Below are 24,573 nucleotides of genomic sequence, written 5' to 3' on the forward strand. Positions count from 1 at the left end.
ATATATATATATATATATATATATATATATATATTACACAGTATAGCACCAATTTAACAAAGCAATAGGTAATAAGTTTAAAAATGATTCTATGAATTAAGGTATTGGTCACTTTACACAATGTTTATCTTAATCAAAGTAAAAAAAGAAAAGAAAAAAAGTTCCAAATCAAAACCGTGGCACAAAAGGCTGATAGCTTGAATACTCTTGAATGGGCCTATTGCTCTGATGTACTGCCCGGACGAATTCACAGGTAGGCCTTAATTACTACACGAGTGAGACATGTCATCATGGCTTGGTGCCGCCACTCCGAGGATTCCACTGCGCATTCCGCAGAGCCTTGCGACTTTTCCAGACGAGGGCAAATCCTCGATGCACCCGACGCCATCCCAAAGGGAGATCAAGCATCCCAGCCCAGAGACCTCCGCTTTTGAGTTCAACACACCTGGAGCCAGCTAATTCCCTCATCCATCTCAAACACACTAAAAAAAACACACTAACAAATAGACCCTACAGAAAGAAGGCCACTTTGGACATCTGTTTTCCACCATGGGACTGTGTTCTCATAATGGATTGTTAGTGATGTTGCTTTTTCATCTTTGCCAGGCACAAGGTATAGTAACTTTTTTTTTCAATAACACTGAATTTGTGCTTGATAGCAGATGTTAAGGAATCGGATTACAAAGTCTATTTAAAGACTGGGAAGAAGGATACTATATTCTTAGGGAATTACCCTCAGGGCAAAATAGCTTGGTCCATGTTGAGTCAGCATTAGATGCCAGTATGTTTCACTGATTCATGGACTGCATCTAAGGCTGAAATCAATTTCTGACGTGCTATCTGCATAATCAATTTTCCTGGTCATTCCAACGGCACTTTAGCTGATGATTGGCTGAAAACCCACTTTTCAACATGTCAACTAGATCTAAAACCAATAACAACTTCAAATCAGTTCTCCAAGGCTGACAGTAACCACAGCACTGGCAGCCTCAGCTTGTGTTTGGCTGTAGTACAAGCAAACTAATATCTCTAGACTCGAAACTGAGATCCCATTAGCTTCTTCATTTCAGGCCTATAAAAGTTATTCAATCACTATTTCCCAGCACTGCAACACCTTCCTGCTAAACAAATGTGAGATCTCACATTCCACAGGAATTCACACAAATCTATTTCACTTTGCTTTGAAAATTGCTGTGAAAACCAAAGACTACATTGAAGATGTCTTTGACAAAATAAGTTTATACCGAAACTAAATATATAGTTTGATTCAGTTGTTCAGAAAATGTAATAAAAATTTGGAGTTTAAAAATTACAGTATTTGAATTAGTTTGAATATCAATTAATTATTATTCTACTTCTTTCCGTTCAGTTATTTTTTTTCTAATTAGAATGACTAATATCATAAATATTACGATCCATATTTGTAATGATGGTCAGACTCCGCTTTACACTTTCTCCAAGGTAACAATTGCTTTCACTTTTATCTTACAGCTTCTTAAAAAAGTTATTGACCATTGTGACTCAACACGCATTTTGAGCTCTGTACTTGAATATACTAATAATAATCCATCAGAAAAAAAGGCTACTGAACTTGTGTACTGTATGTTGAAAACGTCTCAGGTTACGTATGTAACCATAGTTCCCTGAGAAAGGGAACGAGACGATGCGTCAAAGCGTCATCGACGCATCGGGAGTTCCCTCGAAAGGGAACGTCTCAGGTTACGTATGTAACCATAGTTCCCTGAGAAAGGGAACGAGACGATGCGTCGATGACGCTTTCCCAAAGCGTCATCGACGCATCGCGAGTTCCCTCGAAAGGGAACAGAAAATGTAGAGTTTAACATTTTTTAATAAATATTCAGTTTAACCTTGAATGTTGGCTTGTGAAAAGTTGGGAAAAGTTTAAAGTTGGCATGAAATGAAAATTCATCCTATTTATTTTGTAACTGCATGTTGCAGATCTCTTTGTTAACCCGAAACTCGATCTTCAGTGATAACGACTTCTGGTGACATATTCCAAATCCAAACTTCTCCAATGATTTATTCTGCTTAAACCCCACTCAATCGACTGCAAGCTAACATTCATTTCTGAATGCAACGGGCACATCCCAAAATCCAATCAACAAAAATTCAAGTCCCTGCCCTAAATGTTTTTCGATAATCCGTTACACTCAAATGTGCTCCACAAAAGGAGGAAAGGATTTGTCAGCACTTACGTTTCATTACGACTTTAAAGGGCCTTGGATGGATGGATGGATGGATGGATGGATGGATGGATGGATGGATGGAAATCATGTGGTAACAGGGTTGTGTTCAAAATATAAAATTTTTGGTCATTAAAATGGATAATTTTAAATACTTATTACTTATTATATACTGTTTTACTTTGTGTTTAGATATTTGTTGTGTTGTTGTCATCCGTGTAGATAGACAGACAGATATATAGATAGATAACATCTTAAGGACCAGGGTGAATTATGTGCTGAATTTCTTTGAATTACAATTTCTTCCATCAATTCAACTTCCTGTGACCAATTCGGTTCAAATTCCAACTCATAAAACTGAAGCCAGTTCTTCAATTCTGAATTCTGTCCATCTTTGCTGCTCATATATGTATTTAAACTCACAGAAAGAGTGATGAGATGTGAACCTGCTGCACATTAGCAGCTTGACAATGTTGACCTGGTCTAAAGTCTCTAGTTCTCTTTGCTGCTTTGCACAGATGATGCTCTCCCGTCCCCTGACCCCGAGCCCGCCCCACCAAGCCTGGGTGATGTGATTGATGCAGTGAAGGCAGCATTCGAGCATGCAGTACAGATCTCGACAACCGGCGTCGTACGCGAAGCCTTGGAGCATGTTGTAGGGGAAATCACGCCGCAGAAGACTCCGGCAGAGCAGGAGTCACCATCAGTAGAGAACACAGCAGACCATACAATAGAAGAAGCAGCTGAAGAAGTCCATCTCAGTGAAGGAGAACCAGATGTGCATAAGTCAGAATCAAATGAACAAACATACGAGGAAACAGCTCGAAAAGGGCTGGCCCAAGATATAGAGCCTGCAGAGGGGATTCAAGGACTGATAGCTCAGGAGGAGTCATCAATTTCAGAGCCAGAACAGAAATCAGTTATAAAACCATTGGACCCTGAGGCAACAGATTCAATTCAGGAACCAGTAGAATCAGTTTTGCAAGACCCTGAGATTGTTGGAGTGGGTGAATCAATGACAGAGGAAAGTCAGTCAGAGGAATCACCGGTCCAGACATATACTGTCACACAAAAGGAAAATGAATCAGGAAGAGGAGCTGTGGAAATAAACAAGGGAAGCAAAGAGGTTGAAGAGGGTGCAGAAGAGCCATGGCAGGGATTAATTGAGGACAAAGGAAAAGTAGAAGTAGAGGTGACAATTGGTGGTGGAGAAGTTAAAGTAGAAGTACCACAGGAAGAAGAATCTGTGGAAAGGCAAGAAAAGGATACAGAATCAGAGCATAGTGAAGAAGAATGGCAGGCAGTAACAGCACAGATGGGTACAGATGGTGGCGTGGTTGATATGGATGAAGTAGAACAGGAAGAGGAAGAGCAGGGAGCAGCAAAGACTGAAGAAAGTGTGATTGAAGTTGAAACAAGTAGAGAGGAGGTAAAGGCTGGATCTGAGGCACAACTTCAGAAGGTTTCAAGAGAGGAGGATGTTCTTCCAACTGACAAAACAGTACCAGAGAAAACTCAACAGGAACCAGGTAATTAAAGTGCATTCACCACCCAAGATAACTTCAAACCAAAAATGGTGATAAATTTCAAACTCAAACCATTAAATTACAAATTTCCCGTTAAGTTAGAGGCGTGACATTTTCTAGTTGTACGCCATAGCGGAAAATTATTTTGTTAGCTATGGTTTCCCAATTGTTATGGAGTTTTTTCCCCCCAAACCTAATGCAATTAGACTTTCACTGTCTGATCTTTGCACTTACAATATACAGCAAAGGAACCAAGCCGCCTAAGGGCATCCCTTCAGTTTATAACAGCGAAAATACTCGTAACATGCATCTCTGGAGATGACTGGCTCCTGGGTGCCCTCCAAGTCATCTATCCACCACTAATTACACAGTCACGCTGAAATACACTGAAATACACTGCTTAATCAGACTGCGCACACTGGGGATTCACATAGCATCACTTTATTTCAGTTTTAGATTGAATAGAGTGTGGTAGAATCTTCCTAAAAAGATCCAATAGAATAGTGCTGTGTAAAAGCAGTTGTTTTCTTTAATCAAAGTATGTATCTTGTTGCAGTACATTTGGGAGTATGGAGAGTAATAAAGCCCACACAAACACCTGCAAACACTAACAATATCTCCCTCTACTTGAGAAAAACGTGACTGAAACAAATTGAAAGAAATATAATCTCCCTTCAGTGTCATTTATAGTCTGATGTCATTAGCATTCATACTGTACATACAAATACATAACATACAACATGTATGTGTATTGTAGGAATACATGTTTCAATATTTGCTGAAACATACAATATGGATGTATTGACATTATTTAAAACATAAAAGTATTTATGTATGCATAGCTTTATTTTTGAATCTTTATTATATTATATTATAATATTAATATATTATATACTCTCATCCTCAAATATTGAATAAGTCTCTCTGATTAAATACAACAAAATCAACCTATTAATTAATTTAAGTCATTATTCTAAGAACCTAAAATAATTCAGAAACATCTCTAAAGTTTATATGTATATGTACTGACAAAAAATGTTAATACATTCAGTCTATACAAATTTACAAAAACGTAAGCGTGTTAGAACCACACTATATGAACAAATTTCTTCGAGTACTAATGAGATCATGTTGGATTTTAACATCTGTCTAAACATCATATCAACCAGTGTGTGAGTGTGGTCTGTTATAGTACAAGTCCAAAGCTCCCTAGTTGGAGCCTAATTTATGATGAACCACTGTCCTATATGTTTCTGCTCTTGCTGCTCCTGTGACCTACATACAAAAACACATTTATCCTGATGAAACTAAGAAACCCCTAAACCTTAATTCCCAAACAGCGTGGACTTTACTCTTCAATCCCACTAAAAGCACTACATGCTCCAGTGAGTCGAATTGCCTCTGTCACAGTTGGTGGTATTCAGATAAATCAGACTTTCTTCATTTATGTGCATTGGGTAAATATGTGTATAAAATGTGCATCTGTAATGATTTAATAATTTGAGGAAGTAAGAATCTCACCTCTGTCTTAATGAAGACCAATAATCAGTTGCTTACCAATATCTTTGACCATTTAAACCAAAGGTCTGGAGGAAAATTTCAAATATCGACTTCCCCTCACATACATTATAGTTAATTAAAGTTATTTTGTCCTCTGACAAACACAGATCTCTTTTTGCAAAGGTTTATTGGTCCCTTAATATACTGAACTCCAGTGTTGTGGAAAGTTAATTATAAAAGTAATGTATCACAATATTGTGTTGCCCCCTAAAAAAGTAACCAATTGTGTTACTTAGTCACATTTTATGGAAACATACATTACTTGTGCGTTACTTTTTGTCACCTGCGCTGGGCTTGCTTGTTTGTTTTAAATAACATAAAAAAGTAATATTTTTAGAAAATATAAAAGTGAAATAAATTAGCCCTTAGGCTGAAGGAAATGCAAGCGCAGCACAGACGAAAGGTTTGCCATTCGTACTCCCGATTTCTCTCAACATGAGGTGACAGTCAATCAATGGGAAAACAAAGTAACTTGCATTATTTAAAAAAAGCAACAAAATATTTTTTTGTAAATTTAAAATGCGATACTTTACTCTTTACTTGAAAAAGTAATCTGATTACGTTACTCACGTTGCCTAATGCGTCACCCCTAACACCGCTGAACTCCCGTGTCACACAAATATATACTGTGAGAGCGTCATTTTAAATTCCATACATATCCTCCAGGTCTCATCTCATCTTTACGCTGAAATTTTCACCACTATGTTAAATGTCTCCCTCATTTCACAACAGAGGTCACCGTGGATACTAAGGGACCAATTAAGTTGCAGGATCCTGTTATCACCGAGTCTAAAGCAACAGGCGGTGAGGCTGGAGCCTGTTAATGACACAAATTCCCTCTAAAACCTCCAGTCGCCTGCTGTCTGAATGTAACGCAATGAATGTGTGGAAACTTCTTCATATTCTACAGGTAAAACACACGAGGCCAGTGATGTAAATGAGATTATCAACTCCAGGGACCCGAATGGGGAAAGTCTGGGAGAACCGGTGTTGATGAACACTATTGAGGAGCTCCCACCAACACCAGTACTCAAACTGAGGCTCGGAGACGCTGATGCACCAATGGAGGAACACGTTGAATCTACACGTATGACAACAACATGACAAATATCTAAACACACAGTAAAACAGAAATAATAAGTAAACTCATATACATTTGCAAAAACAATTTCAAATTATCCATTTTAATAACCAAAAATTTGATATCCTGTTACCACATGATTTCTATCTATCTATCTATCTATCTATCTATCTATCTATCTATCTATCTATCTATCTATCTATCTATCTATCTATCTATCTATCTATCTATCTATCTATCTATCTATCTATCTATTGTATCTAAAGTATCTATCTATCTATCTATCTATCTATCTATCTATCTATCTATCTATCTATCTATCTATCTATCTATCTATCTATGCTATAGTATCTATACTATCTATCTATCTATCTATCTATCTATCTATCTATAGTATCTATCTATAGTATCTATCTATAGTATCTATCTATCTATCGTATCTATCTATCTATCGTATCTATCTATCTATCTATCTATCGTATCTAAAGTATCTATCTATCTATCTATCTATCTATCTATCTATATATATATATATATATATATATATATATATAGTATCTATCTATCTATCTATCAAAGTTTGAAGTTCATTATTGTTTATCGGTAAATAAATTACACTGTATTTAGATATATATAAAAACAAATATATTTTTTAAGAGTTTCCCTATTTTGTACTGGAAAGTGCCAGATGGTAGTCTCTATAGAGAGGCACACCTGCTCATTTTCTCTTTTTTGATTTATTTAACTTTCTATATTTGACAGTATTTTCTCTCTCTCTTTCACGCTTCAGAGACCAAAGCCATAGGGCAGGACGCTTGGAAGATAGGAGCCATAGCAGCAGCTTTCTTTCTCATTCTGCAAACTGCTGTCACCATAGTTTACATTCTGAAGTGCAGGAGAAAGCCAAACAGGTTTGTGTGTGCAATGTAAGACTTATAGGATCTTTGAAAAGAGAAGAAAGTTATTGGAACTTCACTATAATAACTGATGAGATGTATTATAATGTATGTATAATACATAGACATCTATTCAGTGTGTTAGAGTATAAGTATACATTACACATATACAAAAATGCATTCGGCAAATGCGTTATCAAAAGTGACTATAGGACTCAAAACCATGAGTGAGCAACAGGAATATTACGAGGTGGCTAATTCGTACGAATTCATACGCCCTCACTCGTACGAATGTGCGCGATTTTTGCTAAAACGCAGGCTACAAATTTTACGAATTGCCCAATTCGTACGAATGACCAACCCCTGACCCACCCGTCCCTAAACCTACTCCTACTGGGGTTTAGACAAATCGTACAAATTCGTACGAGTGAGTTCTTATGAATTTGTTCGAATTATCCTGCTCGTACTCACTCGTACGAATTCGTAGCCTCCGAGATAGCGTCGTGAGATAGCGTTCTATTTGTGGTCAGTGAGTTTTTTTTTTTTTTTAAAGAAGTCTTGCTCACCAAGGCTGCATTTATTTTATACGTACTTTAAAGATAATATTCTTATATATTTGTTAGCAGCAGTGTGGCCCCAAAGAACCCGTGTCCAGGAGGAAACGGGGGTATAGAATGTGACGCAAACAACACAGATACCACCATTCCGATCGATGAACAGTGAGTATCTGACCACCACACACATACTCATCCTGATTATGAGGACCGTAAACACACACACGTGCATTGTGACTGATTGTTTGTGCTCACAGAACTGCTGTAGACGACCTTCCAGAGCACTCGCAGGTCCAGCAAGAGGACGTTGCTATGACAACTATTCCACTGGATTCCACAGAGAAGAATTCGTCCTATGACCCCAGAACCTCTGTTGTTTAGCATTGCTGACCTTAAGGAGTAGATGTGCAAGTGTGTGTGTAAATGATTGAGTGTCTGACTGTATGAACATGTGTGTGTGTCTATATGTGTATTGAACGGTCCGGTTAACCTTGACTGCAAATGTCCCCATAGAAGAATTAAGTGTATTTTTCTGACCCCATTGGCAGATATTTGGTACTAAGAATAAACTTGCCTAAAAAAACAAGATTTGGTAGCTGATGCCATTTTCCTTCTCAAGTAAATGTATCTTGATTTAAGAAATAATATATTTGTGGAAACCAAGACATAAATATTAAGGAAAAAGCTTTTTTTTTTGCAGTGTTAAAAAGCAGAGTTATTTTTTTCATAACATCTAGATATTGCATGTATACTTTTTGGGCTAGTTTCTCAGCTATAATATCTATATTCTGGGGGGAAAAGATACATTTACTAGAAAAGCAAAACTGCATAAAATATTAAGACGTGTTTTCCGAAAATATATTTAGAATTGAGTTTTTATTGAGCTTTTTTCTTGCTCAAAACATCTAAAAACAATTTACCCATGGGGTGAGATAAATAAACTAGGCTAATTCAATATTTAAGTATTATCATACAATGCTTCTTAAGTATATTTATCTTGTTTTAAGAATGTTCAGATATTTTACTGAAAAAACAAGACAACAACAAAACATTTTCCAGTAGAATATTGGAATTGAATCCATTGGTGCTGTTCTTATTTTCTTCTTTTGTCTATAGATGAAGCCGAAGATAGTTGCAATTCACATCAATTCCTTCCATTAAAATATTTCCATTTACTTGTAAACGTATGTCCAATTCCAGAAAACTTGTTTAAGTTTGGCATGTACTAATTCAAATGTATTACTTTGTGCCCAGAATTAAAAACGATTCAAACGTTATGTCTTCCTATCTTTCCTCCACAACCTTTTCTTACATAAATGGTTTGTTTGTCCACTTTTTCGCCTGTTATGAAAGCAAAGATCACTGATCTATCAGACCTTTGAAAATGTCAAACCAATATACGCAAATGAAGAACCGCATTCATTAAAGAGGTAAGAAAGTGGTGGACTCTCTCTTCACCCGTTCTCTCTCTCCTCTCCCTCCCTCTGCCGGCTGCTGATCACGGGATGGAGGGATCAGAGAGATGAGTGCAGTCAGGAGGGGTGTAAGTATAAAAGAGTTGGACAGGGGGCAGCACAGGGGGGCACTAGTGTGTGTGAGAGAAAGAGTGGGGCAGAAAAGAGAGAACGGATGATATAAGGTACTTATACTTTTATCTTTTTTTTTTTACTCGACTTCATATCACTGCATTGTTTAAAGACTGACATTATGGCCCACTATAGGGCTTGACATGGATGAATTGTTGTTTAATAAATCAGTTCAGAATTAATGATGAGCATAACAGGGTGAGTTACATGCATGCGATTTATTGTCAGGTTCTTTTTGCTATCATAAGAGTTGAGATGACAAATCGATGAAGGAAATGATTGATTTTATTTTGTAAGAACTATTAACGCGACGTGTGTGTGGGTTTACTCTGAGGACATAACTAGTCTGCAAGTTAGACAGTTTGAGGTTGTGAAGTTTGAACAGTCTATAACTTAGATGTTTCTGGACGGCTGTTACACAACTGCAAGCCTATACTTCAAAAAAAAAAATGAGAGAGAAAAAAATCAACTGTTGCTTTCCATTGTTTCTCTCTGACAGGGTAATACATTTCTCACATTTTTCAGATCTTCTGCAGTAAGAATGGATCTTTACTGTGCACATTTTTTGCACTGATCTCAAAAGCTTTACCAGCTTCCTTAGGTAGCCTACCATTTCTTTTGCAGATAATGAGTGGGTTACTCTTTTTCCTGAAGCAAAACCATAACCCTTTATGATTAAATCATTTTCTCTTCACATGTAATTTATCCAATTTAATCGCTAAATTAAATAAATAAAATCAAGTAATTTAGATTTTATAAAAATTATAAATTTTGATTAAAAATATAAAAAAAAATTTGGTAACACTTAGACAGTCTAGTATAAGTAACTTTACTATGTCAACTTATTCTAACACCTAACCCTAACCTGATAATCTAATCTGAGTAAGTTGACATGTAGTTGGAAAGTCATCTAGTAACGTTAGAATGTCTAAATTGGACCATTAAAATAAAGTGTAACCATTTTTGAAATAGTTTTCCGATTTTACAAGTAGGCCTACTAAAGCCCGTTTTTTTATGATCGTTAGATATTGGCCATGTTAATTTACGTAACTTTTTACAGGGATATTTCATCCCCCAAAAGTAACTGTTTTACCCTCATTCCTCTCCAAACCTCTATGATTCTCATTCTGTTCAACATCTGCTGTGCTCCATAGAATAAAGAAAGTAATAAAGGTTTGTAATGGCAGGAGGTTTAGTAACTAGGACACCATTGTCATTTTTGAGTGAACCAGCCTTTAAAGGGTAAATATATAATATAATTTACTCACCCTTTCTCTTTAAAAATTCTCGTTTTAGACTTCTAATTCGTGGCCGATGTTTTGTTTTGCTCTATCCTCTGCGCTTCCTCGTTCGTCAATACGTCATGCGTCGGGTCAGCAGTCACTCTTCCGCCAACACTCGACTCGCGTACGGCCGTTACCGGAAGCCAGTGATTATAGTTTATAAAGTTATATGAATACTAAAAAACACATCGCTTCACTTCAGACCTATATTAACCCCCTGGAGCTGATTAATTTTATGATGGATGGATAATTTTGGGGCTTCCAAATCTATGGTAGGCTCCATTCACTTGCATTATAAAGCTAGGAATATTTTTTTTATATAACATTAACTAATTTTGTTTGGCTGAAAGAAGAAAGTCATATACACCTAGGATGGCTTGAGGGTGAGATAATTTTCATTTTTGGGTGAACTAAGTTAACCCTTTAAGCATAATACATGCGGGTCCATATTTGTCTTTCCAGGATGTGGAAGAGTGTGTGTTTAGTGCTAATGTGCGTTGTGCTGACGCAAGCTCAGTTCCCACGTCAGTGTGTGACACCGGAAGGTCTGCAGAGTGGCACCTGCTGCCCATCACCTACTGGACTGCCCAATGATGAGTGTGGATCCAGTACTGGCAGAGGTCAATGCGTGTCGATTAGTGCTGACCGTCACCCACACGGGCCTCAGTATCCTCACGATGGCCGGGATGATAGAGAACGGTGGCCACTGCGGTTCTTTAACAGAACCTGCCAATGCAACGGAAACTTCAGTGGATTTAACTGCGGGCAATGCCGACATGGTCTGACAGGGCCAAACTGTGATCAAAGAGTCACTGTGGGTGAGGATAAACATCCCAAATACATGCTGCACATACAAATATGCACTGCAAATACACATGTGTAGCCTACAAATGCATTGCTTTCTTTCTCACCTGAGTCTGTTTGTGTTCCCAGTGCGACGCAACGTCATGCAGATGTCCACAGATGAGAAAAGAGCCTTTGTGAACGCTTTGGACCAGGCTAAAAGAACTGTCCATCCTGACCTGGTCATCTGCACCCGCCGCTATCAGGAGATTTTCGGGCCTGATCAATTTGAGAACATCACCATTTATAATTATTTTGTCTGGACCCACTACTATTCGGTCAGTAAAACTTACATGGGTCCAGGCCAGCAGAGCTTCGGAGGTGTGGATTTCTCTCACGAAGGACCAGGATTTGTCACTTGGCACCGGTACCACCTGCTACAACTGGAGAGAGACATGCAGGTGACACAAATCATGATAATGATAATTATACAACAGGAAATTTAATTACAAAAGATATTAAATAATGTCACGTCATTCCAAAACGGTGTGACTTTCTTATTTCATGGAACACAAAAGGAGATATTTCAAGGAATGCACTGGCCTTTCTTTTCCATGCAAATGTAATGAATGCGTATTGGATCTTTCTCGTGCCCTGTATCTTAAGTTTTCTAAAACCATAGCTATTGGTAAGAAGCAGGCAAAATTTTAGGAACATTATGACTTATTAATCATTAAAATCATTAATTAAAACATTAAAAATTATTAATCTACTTATTATACAAAGATATCGTATGACTTCAGAAACTTGTAATAGGGCACAGAAGTTATTTGGTCCACATTTATGATGGTTTGATATTATTTTTAAAGCTTGAAAGATCATGTAGAAAAGTGAGAAGAATACATTCTTTAAAACTTCTTTAAAATTCCATTTGTATTCAGTGTAAGAAAGTCACTCGTATTGGTTTGGAATGAGATGAAGGTGAGAATTCAAAATAGGTAATTTTTGGGTGAAACTTCCCTTTAGTATGGAAGGCCATTTATGCCACATAGGAAAAAAAGTTATGCCTTGCACATCATATGTCATAGAAAGTCCAAATTAAGACATACAATTATGCATTAAATGATAAAGATTAAGTTATATTATAGATAAAAATTATGACTTTCAATGCTATAATAGTGACTTTTCTGATAATGATGACTTTTTATATCATAATTATGAAAAGCCTTTTTTCTTATGTAGCAGAAAAAAAATATTTAAAATGATTTCATCTTTAATCAGTGTTTGTTGTTGTTTTCAAATAAAAATATCTGAATACATTTTCTTGAGAACTAAAAACTATGTAAGATAATAAGACTTTTTTTGTAAAAGACCTCATTTGTAAATTTTTTTTGTTTTAAGCATAAACGTCTAAAGTTTTGTTGGATTTATGCTTTACTCCAGAAAAATCAATTTGGCAAGTCTTATTATCTTGTGCAGTGAGCAGAAATTCCCTATTGATTCAACAATTCAAAATTCAACAATTCCCTATTGATAGAAAAATCAGCTAATGGGACATGGTGTGTGTGTGTGTGTGTGTGTGTGTGTGTGTGTGTGTGTGTGTGTGTGTGTGTGTGTGTGTGTGTGTGTGTGTGTGTGTGTGTGTGTGTGTGTGTGTGTGTGTGTGTGTGTGTGTGTGTGTGTGTGTGTGTGTGTGTGTGTGCGTATGCGTGTGTATGCAGGACATGCTGGGGGACCAATCGTTTGCCCTGCCGTACTGGAACTTTGCTATAGGAGGCAGCGAGTGTGATATCTGCACTGATGACCTGCTGGGAGCCAGAAGCAGCTTTGACACCAATGGCATCAGTTCCAACTCTGTGTTCTCTCAGTGGAGAGTCATCTGTGAGAGTGTGGAGGAGTATGAGACACTGGGGACCATCTGCAACAGTACGACACACTCGCACAACATACCAGTAACACACACATCACTCAAACACTTATACACAGAATTCATCAGAAACACACGTTTAATTTTGTGTCCTCTCCCCGGTGGGAGATCTGTGAGAGTGTGGGGGAGTGTGAGACATTGGAGACCATCTGCAACAGTAAGACACACACACTCATGCATTCCAAGACCTAAGACTGCTCACATGCTGTTTGAACTAATCCTTTGAGGCATTTCGAGAGCTCAGAAGAAAGATCAAACTAGGGCTGGGCGATATGGCCAAAAAAAAATATCACGATATTTTTTTTTATATCAGTCGATATCGATAATTATCGATAAATGTCAAATCTTTATTTATTTCAAGTTTAAAGACAGATTTGTACTCCTAAGTGAAAGCTGTAGAAAACAGAGCGTTGTGTTTTTAAACTACTCTTTATTGTTAGAACATATCATGACAAACACTTGCCAAACAGGGGATCATTTCACAAATCCGAGGTAGAACATTCAAATATTTGACGTTTTTCCTTAACAAAATAAATATCTTTATTTCAGTAGTATTAGCTTGAGTTAGGATGCAGATTTGCTTTATACAATTTATGTTCATTAACAAAAACAGTAAAATCTGTTAAAAAAAAGTAACAACATTCTTTTTATTTGGTAAAATGTTCTTTAGTTTTATTAAAATTAACCATTGGTCATCCAGCATCATGCATTTAGATCATGATAACCACAGATAAAATGTAACTTTATGGTTTCTATTGTAACTTTATGGTTTCTATGTGAGAAACGTCACATATTGTGACGTTTCTATGGTATTTATGAAAACCAGTAGCCTAAATACATTATTAAAAACTGTAATTATATTCCATTAGTCCTTTAATACATTGTCTACATTAATAATATTATACAATTCAATATATATATATTATATATCCCTTATTTCATGGTGCAGTTAATATTACTAGGCTAATGTTACAGTAACGTTAAATCCGTGGTAAATGATGGGAATGTGTAACTTAGACGGAAAAGCCTTCTGACTGTATCGTTGCGCACAGTGCTTCTCCTGTTCGTCAGCGCGGTCTCATCTGCCTTTAAACTGGTTTAAATCACTGAGACATTTCTGTTCCTTGCTGAATTCAAGCGCTCTCACTGGATCTAGTGATCGAGACCGATCAGAGTAAACGCGTCTGCTCGAGTCAGTCGAGTGAGCTCGCGCTCGCGCTGCCGTTTGGACTTTGAGCCGAGCGGATAAACGGTCCGTGTGGCGCGCGCGGTTCAAATGAGATTCGTTCCGCTTTTGGCGCAAAAACATTATCGAACATTTATCGAACTCTTGATATCGTTTTATCGAGAAAAATTATATCGCGATAATTATCGTTATCGTTTTATCGCCCAGCCCTAGATCAAACCTTATATGGGCAGAACGATTAGGATCATGTGATAGTATTTGCAAGTATGTGACTCACGATTGCAGACAAACGGAATAGTATAATATTCAATCTTATGATGCTTCTTTCTCACAGTCTGCGAGAGCTCATGAAGAGATTTGGCTCAAGGGTCAAAGACTAATGACAGATCACAATGAAAAAAAAACTGCCAAGCTTCTTTAGAAAAATATTGTTTTATTCATTTTGGTTTTGAAAAATGTTTATACCATTTTCATGAAACTTTAAATGGAATTACTCTAAATATGTCATGAGGTGCAACTATCAAGTAAAAAGTAATAACATATTTTACTTGAATATATGGGTCAATCAATACATACTAATTATTATTTTCTTTAACAATGTTTTTAAATATATTTTTGGAGATAAATGTAATTTTTACAAATATGAATTAATAATTCATGAACATAATTTTGTTGTTGGGGAGTTGCACCACATGACATTTTACAGCCTGAACAAATCTTGCATTATCATAAAAATGTTATTTGATATTTGAAAGACTTATTGACCTTGACATACAGTCAATACGGTATTTTAGGGGTCATTTTCATTATTAAAATATTATTGTTATTGTTACTATTATTATTAGAATACTTTATCAGAAGTTCAAAATCAAAATGTACCTTCTCTGCTTTGGTGTGTATTCAGATTCAGAGTCAAGTCCAATCAGAAGAAACCCTGCCGGTAATGTGGCTCGACCCATGGTTCAGAGATTACCACAACCACAGGATGTCATTGACTGTCTAGAGCTGAACACTTTCGACACGCCACCATATTACTCAACTTCTTCTCAGAGCTTCAGGAACACTATTGAGGGTATGATACACACACAGCTGCAGACAACAGTATTCCTAAAATAAACATGTTTGGAGCCACCACAGACAAAGAGACTATACCAAAACAAACAACCAACCACCTGCATAAACTCTTTGCAGCCTTGTGGAGAAATGAGGAGACTTTTAATTGGTGTTCTGTTGTGTCACTAGGTTACAGCGCTCCTCAGGGAAACTATGACCCAGTAGTGAGGAGTCTGCACAACCTGGCTCATTTGTTTCTAAATGGCACAGGTGGACAGACTCACCTGTCACCAAACGACCCCATCTTTGTCCTGCTTCACACGTTCACTGATGCCATTTTTGATGAATGGCTTCAGCGGCACACTGCTGGTAAACACACACACACACACACACACACACACACACACACACACACACACACACACACACACACACACACACACACACACACACACACACACACACACACACACACACAAATCATGTCATGTTTCAGCTGCATCCTAACCAGTGTTCTTTGTGCTTATGCAGCAGGAACAGTGGCCTATCCTGAGGAAAATGCTCCGATTGGTCACAACAGAGAGTTCAACATGGTCCCTTTCTGGCCACCAATCAGAAATGCTGAAATGTTTGTCACCGCCCCAGACAACCTGGGCTACACCTATGAGGTTCAGTGGCCAAGTAAGTGACTCGTGATACACGGCAAAAAAACAAAAAAAAACAATGCATAATAAACCCATGAACCATGTGAACTTTTATTTCTGGAAAGCTTTATTAGTATAACTTTAAGTGTATAAGTTAGGTTACTTAAAGGAATAGTTCACACAAAAAAAAGATTTTGTTGTTGCATAAAACACATGACAGCATATGACTTAATTTTCGAATTCAGCATCTTAAGACAATTTATCAAAAGAAGACACATCCATTTATCATAAAAGTAGTCCAGAGGGCTAATAAATCTGTAAGTGCATATGAAGTGTGCCATTTGGGACAGGGTCAATAGACACCTCTTACAAAAGCCACATAACTCTTATGAATGAGCGCATTTGCCATATAAGCCAGTGATTATAGTTTATAAAGTTTTAAATATGGATTTTTTTTTTGCTTTAAGGCCTTTATTAATCCTATTACTATTAAGAGTCATATGGAAAAGCCAGGATATAAGAGCCGGAATTTAACTCCTATTGTGTTCAGCTGAAAGAAGAAAGTCATATACAACTAAGATGGCTTAAGGGGGAGTAAATAATGCATTTAAATTTTTGGGTGAACTATTCCTTTAATACTCATTATAACATTCAAACAACATGCATCATAGCGCGATTTTGTCAATGCAATCTCATGGAAATTCATAACTATTTTACGTTGTGCCGAATTGGTGGCTAAATTGAATGAATTTGTGTAATCCTGTTTATATTGATTTTGTAGGCTACAATGTCCCACTGATGGTTAGGTTTAGAGGTGGACCTTCATGCTTGATTTGTTCCCATAAATCGTACATTTTTGTACAAATCACATATGAATTCGTACTAAACCACCACCTTGTAAAATACGTTTTCTCATGAGATCGGGCTAGATATTGAATCACAGTAAAGACAGTACTCATTCAAAGTCAATGGGATCTCTTGTGGGTCCTAATGGAGACCCAATTTCGAGGGAAGACCCGATTTGTCACGAAACCAGTTTAAAGCCCGTTAGCAAACCAACATGAGAGCAATGGCAGCCGCCACACTTGTACAATTAAAAATGCAGTTCATCTTTATACATTTGTGGTGAATGTGACATGTGAAGGCCAAGTATGGTAACTCACACTCGGAATCTGTCCTCTGCATTTAAGTTAGTGCACGCGCACACGCACACACACACACACACACACACACACACACACACACACACACACACACACACACACACACACACACACACACACACACACACACACTGCAAACAGTACATATAGATACATATAACCAAAAAACCTCTCTCTTTCTCCCTCCCCAGCTCGGTCATACACTATTTCAGAGATCATCACCATAGCGATTGTAGCCGTGGTGCTTGTTGTGGCTGTGATGGGCGGAGTCATCGGCTGTGCTGTTCGGGCACGCTCTTACCGCTCAGCTGAGGGCCTGGAGCCGTTGCTAGGGGAACAGTTCAGGCGTTACTCAGAGGACCAGCGCCATGCTTCTCAGTCTGTGGTGTGACTGAGGAACTAAAAACACACATTTTAAACACATTTATTATTGCACTGTGCATCCACCCTGTACTGGAGGAGTTTGAGTTATGAATCATTAGCGTTCAAAAGCACTGTAAAGGTTTTGTGGACACAGGCGCTACATTTATTACTATTATCATATTTTTCATGTCCATGAGACATTGAAAATACTGTCATATGTGCCCTTGTTTAATGTGTCACCTTGAGTTTATACAGTGCTTATGAATGCCCTTTGAACACATATTGTACAGTGTGACCTCTTTTATATTACTCTGATAAAAGTTTAAAATACATTTAAGTTTCATTTTTGTGTACTTTCAGCGCAGACGATTCTGCAGCAAGAACCAACTTTCAAAGAGTGCCAACATTACATAAGTCCTAAGTAAATTATATATATACGGTACGTAAATTATTTTTCCAAGAAAATAACTCCTCCTAGTTACCATAAATATAAAATTCCTGATAACTTCCACATCCCTATACACAGACCCAAACTATGGTTCGTGTGATGCCATAATAGTGTTATGATTAATAATCATAATCCATCATAACAAAGTGTCCAGAATAAAAAGTATCTTGAGGTAATATAAAATGGGATGACAATACATAGGCTATTGTAAATTTCATTCAAAAATTAAAATAATAATTAAAAAACTACCATAAATGTTATGTGTAAGTGATTTGTATTCTGTATGGTGGCTTGTGTTTAAGAGGAGCATTTTTATTGGCTTGAAGCTTGATTTTATCCACTGTGAAACATGATTGTGATGAAAATGAAAACATTTGAAATGACAACTACCCTTGTGGCAACTATTAACATTTGATTTTCTGCTGATATTTAAAGGGCAATCAATCATGAAACATTCGTACCACTTCGCCTTATGTCACCCTATTTACAAAGAAAAACACATTAAATAAAGCCTGTTTCCTCTTGGCTGACCTTGCACATATTTATACCACTGGGGAGTGGCAATAATAACCAATTCAGCAAGCCATATCATGTCAAGTATGACACTTCTACTTAGTACCTTCTCGAGACAAAGAAAAAAGAACAACCTCGTTTGGTTAAGAAAAACCTAACAGTTTCAGCCATATTACAATAACACAGGTGCTCAGATGCCATTTCATCTGGTCCCTCTGCACTGCTGCCCCCTAGTGGTACAAACAGTACTGCATGTTTGAATCTTAAAGGGATAGTTCACCTAAAAATGAAAATTCTGTCATTAATTACTCACCCTCATGTTCTTCCAAACCCGTGAGTCTTTCGTTTATCATCGGAACACAAATGAAGGTGTTTTTTATGAAATCTGAGAGCTTTCTGTCCCTCCATTGATGCAACAGCCACTTTGACGCTTCAAAAATTTCATAGAGATCGTAAAACTATATGAATTGAGCGGTTTAGTCAGAATTTTCTAACACGATCGCTTTATATATGATGAACAGATTTAATTCAGGCTTTTATTCGTATATTTTGTGCAACATGAGGGTGATAATTAATTTGTATTAGCCTACATACAGTAGTCATTGAAAAGGCATTTTTAATGAGGGACCTTTTTCAATGAGGGAGTTCATTTTTGGGTGAACTATCCCTTTAAATGTCACATTAGTTCATAGGTGCTTAATCCTTTTCTAGGACAAAGCAAACCTTACAAAGTTCAGTTACAAACCTAATCAAACACACCTGAACGAACTAATTAAATTTTTCAGGAACCGGTTCAGACTAAAATGCATGTTTGAGCTGTTAACTGAAAGCAACGTGCACTGACATACCTTCAAATATGTCAGCGCCATTGTTTTGTCTCAAGATCCACTCCAGTAATGTTTTTAGTCTAAGGCACATTTATAAAAGCTACTTAAATGTCCTAATTGAACTAAGACCTAATCCTGACTTAATCTGTTTATAAAACCAGGCAATTAATTGTTGGAACCAAACTTTGCAGGAATGTAGCTCTTCAGTAAGAGGATTGGGCATCCGTGCTCTAGCTAAAACCATTTGGTACACTTGAGGACATTGTTCATCACCAAAAGACATCTTCAATTGAGAAAGACCCTCATTGTCTGCAAAATTTCATCTAATGAACTATACACATTATCTGATCAGATCATTGTAAAAAACAGAAATAAAACAGAAAAGTTAAAAATGTATGTTTAAAAAGGAGTAAAATTGCTAATAATTTTAGTGAAATCATTTTGTTTGAATGGAGAGCAAAGAACACATGTAGGAAAGGCAAGCACAGATCATACTCCTCTTTTTGAAAATGCTTTATTAAACTACCTCTATAAATACAACAATGCCAAAAAAGCCTTAAACAAACAATGCAAGAAAGAAAACAGCTCTAGTAGATCTTAAAAAAAGGAAAGATAAGAATATTTTGGCAATAGCATTCTACATTATCTAAATGTCCTCAGCCGAGGTCACCTTGTCTTGTTCATTTGTTTTTTAGTAACAAAAAACAAGTCTAAAAAAAAAGGAAAAGAAAAAAAAACGCTACACATGTAGTGTTTTATGAAATGTTCGCTAAAGAAAGTTTTGCCAATGAATGCATGATCAATTTGGGAGAGAATTGACACCATACTGGCAACTTATTGCCACTTTTATGTATCCACACATGCACACATTCGCATTAGTTTAGTTGCATTGAACACTTTGGCAAAAAGGAAACGTTTTTGTTGTTGTTGTTAAACTCTCTAAAGCACACACAATGAGAAGGAAAAGTCTTCTTAAAATATATTATAGCATTTCCTCTTACTTCATACACAAAAACAATGTACTGTATATATTAAATATCCTGACTGCTTCGCTCATAATAAAAGATAAGATAACAGACTACTGGGGATAGTTCACTTTTCTCAAAAACACACAGACATGCCATAACCGAGAGATATTGTCCTCGACGATGGCAGCAGTGTGCAAAAATGTGTCTCTAGCTAACGTGATGTGAACTGCATGGATTGTCGTTCTTTGTTTGGTTGTATATTGTGAAGTTATCCCCGTCTAAAAAGAAAAACAGGATATACTTAATAAAACATCAACTCTGTTAGAACATGAAAGCATAATACAACATAAAGCAGCACTCTAACACTCAGAGCCCCCATAGACACAACAGTACAAAACAAAAAAAGAAGAAAAACTTGACTTTCTGAAAGGAAATAGGAGAGAAGAGGCACCGTGGTATTACAACCAGTGTTTAAGAGGTCACTTGACAGACAGCGGTCTGAATAAAGGCACGTGACATACGCAGTCCTACAGAAGGCATAGTGGTGGTGGCATACAACATTCTTCAAGAGGACATTGATATTACATACAGCAGTCATTGAAAAGGCAATGAGGATATTATTCTGAGCTCCCTGGTTTCAGTTTGGTCCAGTTCATTCCAGTTCTAGGAGTATCGCAATACCCCTAAAAAACAAAAGTGCCTGCTCAAACACATATTATAAAGCACATACAGTACATACACAAGAACTTCTAAACCCCCAAAAAATGTTTAAGTGCACCTCAGAACAGTCATCTTTACTAGCACATGCCGTACTACAGTAGCTACGCAATATGGAGTGTGATCTACAAAAAAATGCAGGGTTAAAACAACTAAAGAAAACAAACTATAAAACTCTATGGCCTGTCAGTTGTGTCTACACGTATCTATAGGAGGAATTATGATCGGGAGAATCACGCCATTGACCTGATTTTATCCTGCAACTCAAGACCGTTAATAAACAACATCAACATATTTGGTTCAGCGGTAAATGGAACAGCACTTCAGGTGCAGTTTGTATTAATGGCACAAAAGCGGATATAAGGGAGCCTGTGTTCTCCTAATGATGCACAGGACTGGATGCTGGGAATCACAGTAGTGGTCTGAAAAAATAAGGGCTGCTCACAGTTGGTCATCAACTATTAACTATAACCAGCACAAGTAAGCAGAACTAAAGGTCTCCGATCTCACGAAGGACGATAACTATACCGATTTCAAAATGGATGGAGTTTTAGCTGATAAAAACATAGACAGCCAATCAGAATCCATCCTTCTTTAAAGAGCTTGAGCACTTAAAGTGGCAGACGACATAACTGCGCACATACTTAGAATAAACAGAACGATACTGTGCGTTGTTGTGGATGCCAATATAGTTATTGATCTTGGTGTGAACGGACCTTAAGTCATCATAAACAGTGCTGTATCCTCAACCCAGCTACTTTTTTGTCAGTCCAGTTTGTGCTTTTAAAATTTTTTAAAGGCATAGTTTAAACAAAAATGAAAATTCTGAAAATCATTGCAAATCATTGACTCACCCTAATGTCTTTCCAAACCTGTACCAAAAGGTTTTTGGTTCCCATTGACTTCCATTGTATGAAAAAAACACACACTGGCAGACGCTTTGCATGCACTTGCACTGCATTCAATCGGCATCCATTAATTCATGGATTCCAGGAAATCGAACCCATAACCTTGGCATTGCTAGCGTCACACTCTACAGGGTTAGACAGGAATACTGTATTTCTCAAAATATCTTCTCTTATGTTCCAAAGAAAAAGAGAAAGTCATACAGTGCTGGAATGACATGAAGGTGAATAAATGATGACAGAATTGTCATTTTTGGGTGATCTGTTCCTTTAACAGAGAACAAATGTTATCCAGCATAGATTCAACTGACTTTTTTTTCTTTTTCCAGTTTGCTTTTTCTTGAACACTCAAACTTATTTAGCCTCTGAGAAGGAAAACAGTGTTGGTCTATCTTCCAGTTTAGAAACGAAAAAACAACCTCTAGACAATAAAAACAACATCTGAAAAGTCTTCAAGCCAACTAAATAGTACAAACTTAAAACAATCTAAATATAAAAATGCATAAGCAATAAACAGTAAAGGAGGAAAAATGAATGCAGGACTCGCGTGCAGAAAACCCAGTGGACGGAAGATTCCGACATCTTCAAAACATTTCGCAAATATGTGTTATACTCAGAATACAGCATTTTCATGAAACACTTTAAATCTTCTACTTCTGTGGTTGTTGAAGTTTCTGCTCAGCAGTTTTCTTTTTTTTGTTCATTTACAGTTTTTTTGTCAATTTCGTTTTTCTTCACAAAACAAAAGTAAATGCACTAAAGCATAGAGAGGCATTAAATACACTCTTTTTAAAGTCCACTAATACTACAGCGCTCCTTCGGTATTCTTGTGGCCGTGAACGCAGAGGAGTGGTATTAGGATTGTGCGATGACATAACCGCTCTGGCTCACGATTCTCAGCTGGAGTGTGTGGGGAAGATACGTCAGGTGATATGTCAGTGGGTGTGCTTCTGCAAGTCTTAAATGCTCGGTTTTGAATTTCTTCATATGAACATATCACTCGGAGTCGGTCCGCCGCTGTACTGGTGATCAACTAATAAACAACACCTTTGCAGAATGATAAAATATGCAAATGATGTCATTCATTCAGTCGTGTGATGGCTTTGGAAATCAGCAAGTGTGGTCAAGTCCTTTAAGAAGTCGAACTGACAGACTGATTCCTATTGGTCTAAAGGGAAAAGTGGGCAAGGTTCTGGTCACATTGCAGGGGTTTGAGTCCACAACATATAACACAAATGTCTACCTATCCTAGTTAGCTAATCAGTAGCATATAAAAGTGGTTTTGGTCTAGGTCATACATCTAGATTAATAAATGTGGGCTAGAGGGTCTGATGAAGCTGTGAGTAAATTTAGCCGAAATCTACATCCTTGCTGCCAGCGTTAGCTTGTACACGAATCTAAAGGCTTCCAGGGAGCTTCACACGAGTCATAAGGTGTTAGTTTTGTTGTGAGTTTGTCAGTTTCACTCTGCGTGGTTCAGTTAGCCAGCAGACTTCATAGATGCAGTGTAAATGTCTGATGGCCTGTGGTGATGTGGTGTGTATAATTGTAAGTCGTTGCGATTGATGCTGCGGGTATATCTCAGTAGGTCTGGTATATATCATGGATGGGCATCTGGAAGGTGGCAGTGGCAGGGAAGGCCTGAGGCATGTACCCAGCGTACCCTCCGTAGGTTGCGGCAGCCATCGCAGCGTTCTTCTGCAGCGCTGCCAGCGTGGCAGTGTTGGCGTGGGTGGCGTAAGGAATGTACCCAGCCCCATACAGACTGGCAGCTGTAGCCGGGATCCTCTGGACATTATGAGCCATAGCATAGATGGGAGTTATAGGTCGCCCCTATGGAATAGAGAGAGATAGATTGTTAACTCTTTCCCAGCCAGCCTTTACTGAAAAATTTGCCAGTCAGCGTCAACATTTTTGATAATTTTAACAAAAATCTTGTGTACGATATATCAAAAGAAAGAACAAAGCCTCTGCTCTACAACAACAACATTTAGTACAAAAAGAAGTGAAAATCATGTTTTCGTCTGGATCAGATTCAGAATCACGATCAAAGCATAGATCTAGAAGATTGAGTCCATCAACACCCCAAAGCTTGCATAGACATATACTTCTTTTCATTTTTCTCTGTAAATGTTTAAATGTTTGATGATCATGGTTTACGCAGATCTTCACTTGGTTTTTGGATTCGGAGATGCTATGCTATTTCAGAAGATGTGTAATATTGCCCCCTACAGAATAACAGTGGAAACACGGATTGGCGGAAAAACTTGTCAATGTCGGGGTCGGGGAAGCGTTGTGTTATGATGGAAAAGCTCATCAATGGCAGGGAAAGAGTTAAGGTGCGGTTACATTTACATGTACATTTTTTGCAGACAAAATCAGTAAT

At 37.4% G+C, this 24,573-nt stretch overlaps 3 protein-coding genes across 11 annotated transcripts in view; 2 read left to right on the forward strand and 1 right to left on the reverse strand.

Moving 5' to 3' along the window:
- The window catches only part of LOC306999986 (uncharacterized protein), a 40,483-nt gene extending 31,386 nt beyond the window's left edge, over positions 1-9,097 (forward strand). The window contains exons 2-7 of one of the 3 annotated variants that reach the window (XM_079615147.1): positions 2,723-3,733; positions 6,023-6,094; positions 6,201-6,377; positions 7,162-7,282; positions 7,891-7,986; positions 8,079-9,097. In XM_079615147.1, coding sequence (XP_079471273.1) covers positions 3,220-3,733; positions 6,023-6,094; positions 6,201-6,377; positions 7,162-7,282; positions 7,891-7,986; positions 8,079-8,202 — 1,104 coding nt within the window. In that variant the 5' untranslated portion in view covers positions 2,723-3,219 and the 3' untranslated portion in view covers positions 8,203-9,097. The remainder of the gene's footprint in view (positions 1-2,722; positions 3,734-6,022; positions 6,095-6,200; positions 6,378-7,161; positions 7,283-7,890; positions 7,987-8,078) is intronic. The other 2 variants (XM_079615148.1, XM_079615149.1) reach the window with 2 other exon arrangements.
- A 290-nt stretch (positions 9,098-9,387) lies between these two features.
- Positions 9,388-18,137, forward strand: tyrp1b (tyrosinase-related protein 1b). 2 transcript variants are annotated; one of them, XM_079615145.1, is made up of 8 exons: positions 9,388-9,460; positions 11,153-11,508; positions 11,624-11,934; positions 13,195-13,399; positions 15,491-15,658; positions 15,829-16,008; positions 16,171-16,320; positions 17,638-18,137. In XM_079615145.1, exons 2-8 carry the CDS (start codon positions 11,154-11,156, stop codon positions 17,835-17,837), a joined length of 1,569 nt encoding a protein of 522 aa, XP_079471271.1. In that variant the 5' UTR covers positions 9,388-9,460; position 11,153; the 3' UTR covers positions 17,838-18,137. The 2 variants fall into 2 exon arrangements, with proteins under 2 accessions (XP_079471271.1, XP_079471272.1); XM_079615146.1 differs by lacking the exon at positions 9,388-9,460 and adding an exon at positions 10,857-10,962.
- A 4,192-nt stretch (positions 18,138-22,329) lies between these two features.
- rbm47 (RNA binding motif protein 47) overlaps positions 22,330-24,573 on the reverse strand; it is a 30,883-nt gene continuing 28,639 nt past the window's right edge. For all 6 annotated transcript variants that reach the window (XM_079616732.1, XM_079616728.1, XM_079616729.1 and 3 more), the window contains one exon: positions 22,330-24,020. In XM_079616732.1, the coding sequence (XP_079472858.1) occupies positions 23,769-24,020 (252 nt within the window). In that variant the 3' untranslated portion in view covers positions 22,330-23,768. The remainder of the gene's footprint in view (positions 24,021-24,573) is intronic.

The sequence above is a fragment of the Phoxinus phoxinus genome (assembly GCF_949152265.1).
Source record: "Phoxinus phoxinus genome assembly, chromosome: 6".
Taxonomy (NCBI): Eukaryota; Metazoa; Chordata; class Actinopteri; order Cypriniformes; family Leuciscidae; genus Phoxinus; species Phoxinus phoxinus.

What these genes read in the sequence shown, in the direction of transcription:
- tyrp1b (XM_079615145.1), top strand. Translation starts at nt 11,154, where the DNA reads ATGTGGAAGAGTGTGTGTTTAGTGCTAATGTGCGTTGTGCTGACGCAA. An exon ending in CTTCAGGAACACTATTGAGG is followed by an intron (nt 15,659 to 15,828) that starts GTATGATACACA and finishes TTGTGTCACTAG; the next exon opens with GTTACAGCGCTCCTCAGGGA. An exon ending in CTATGAGGTTCAGTGGCCAA is followed by an intron (nt 16,321 to 17,637) that starts GTAAGTGACTCG and finishes CTCCCTCCCCAG; the next exon opens with CTCGGTCATACACTATTTCA.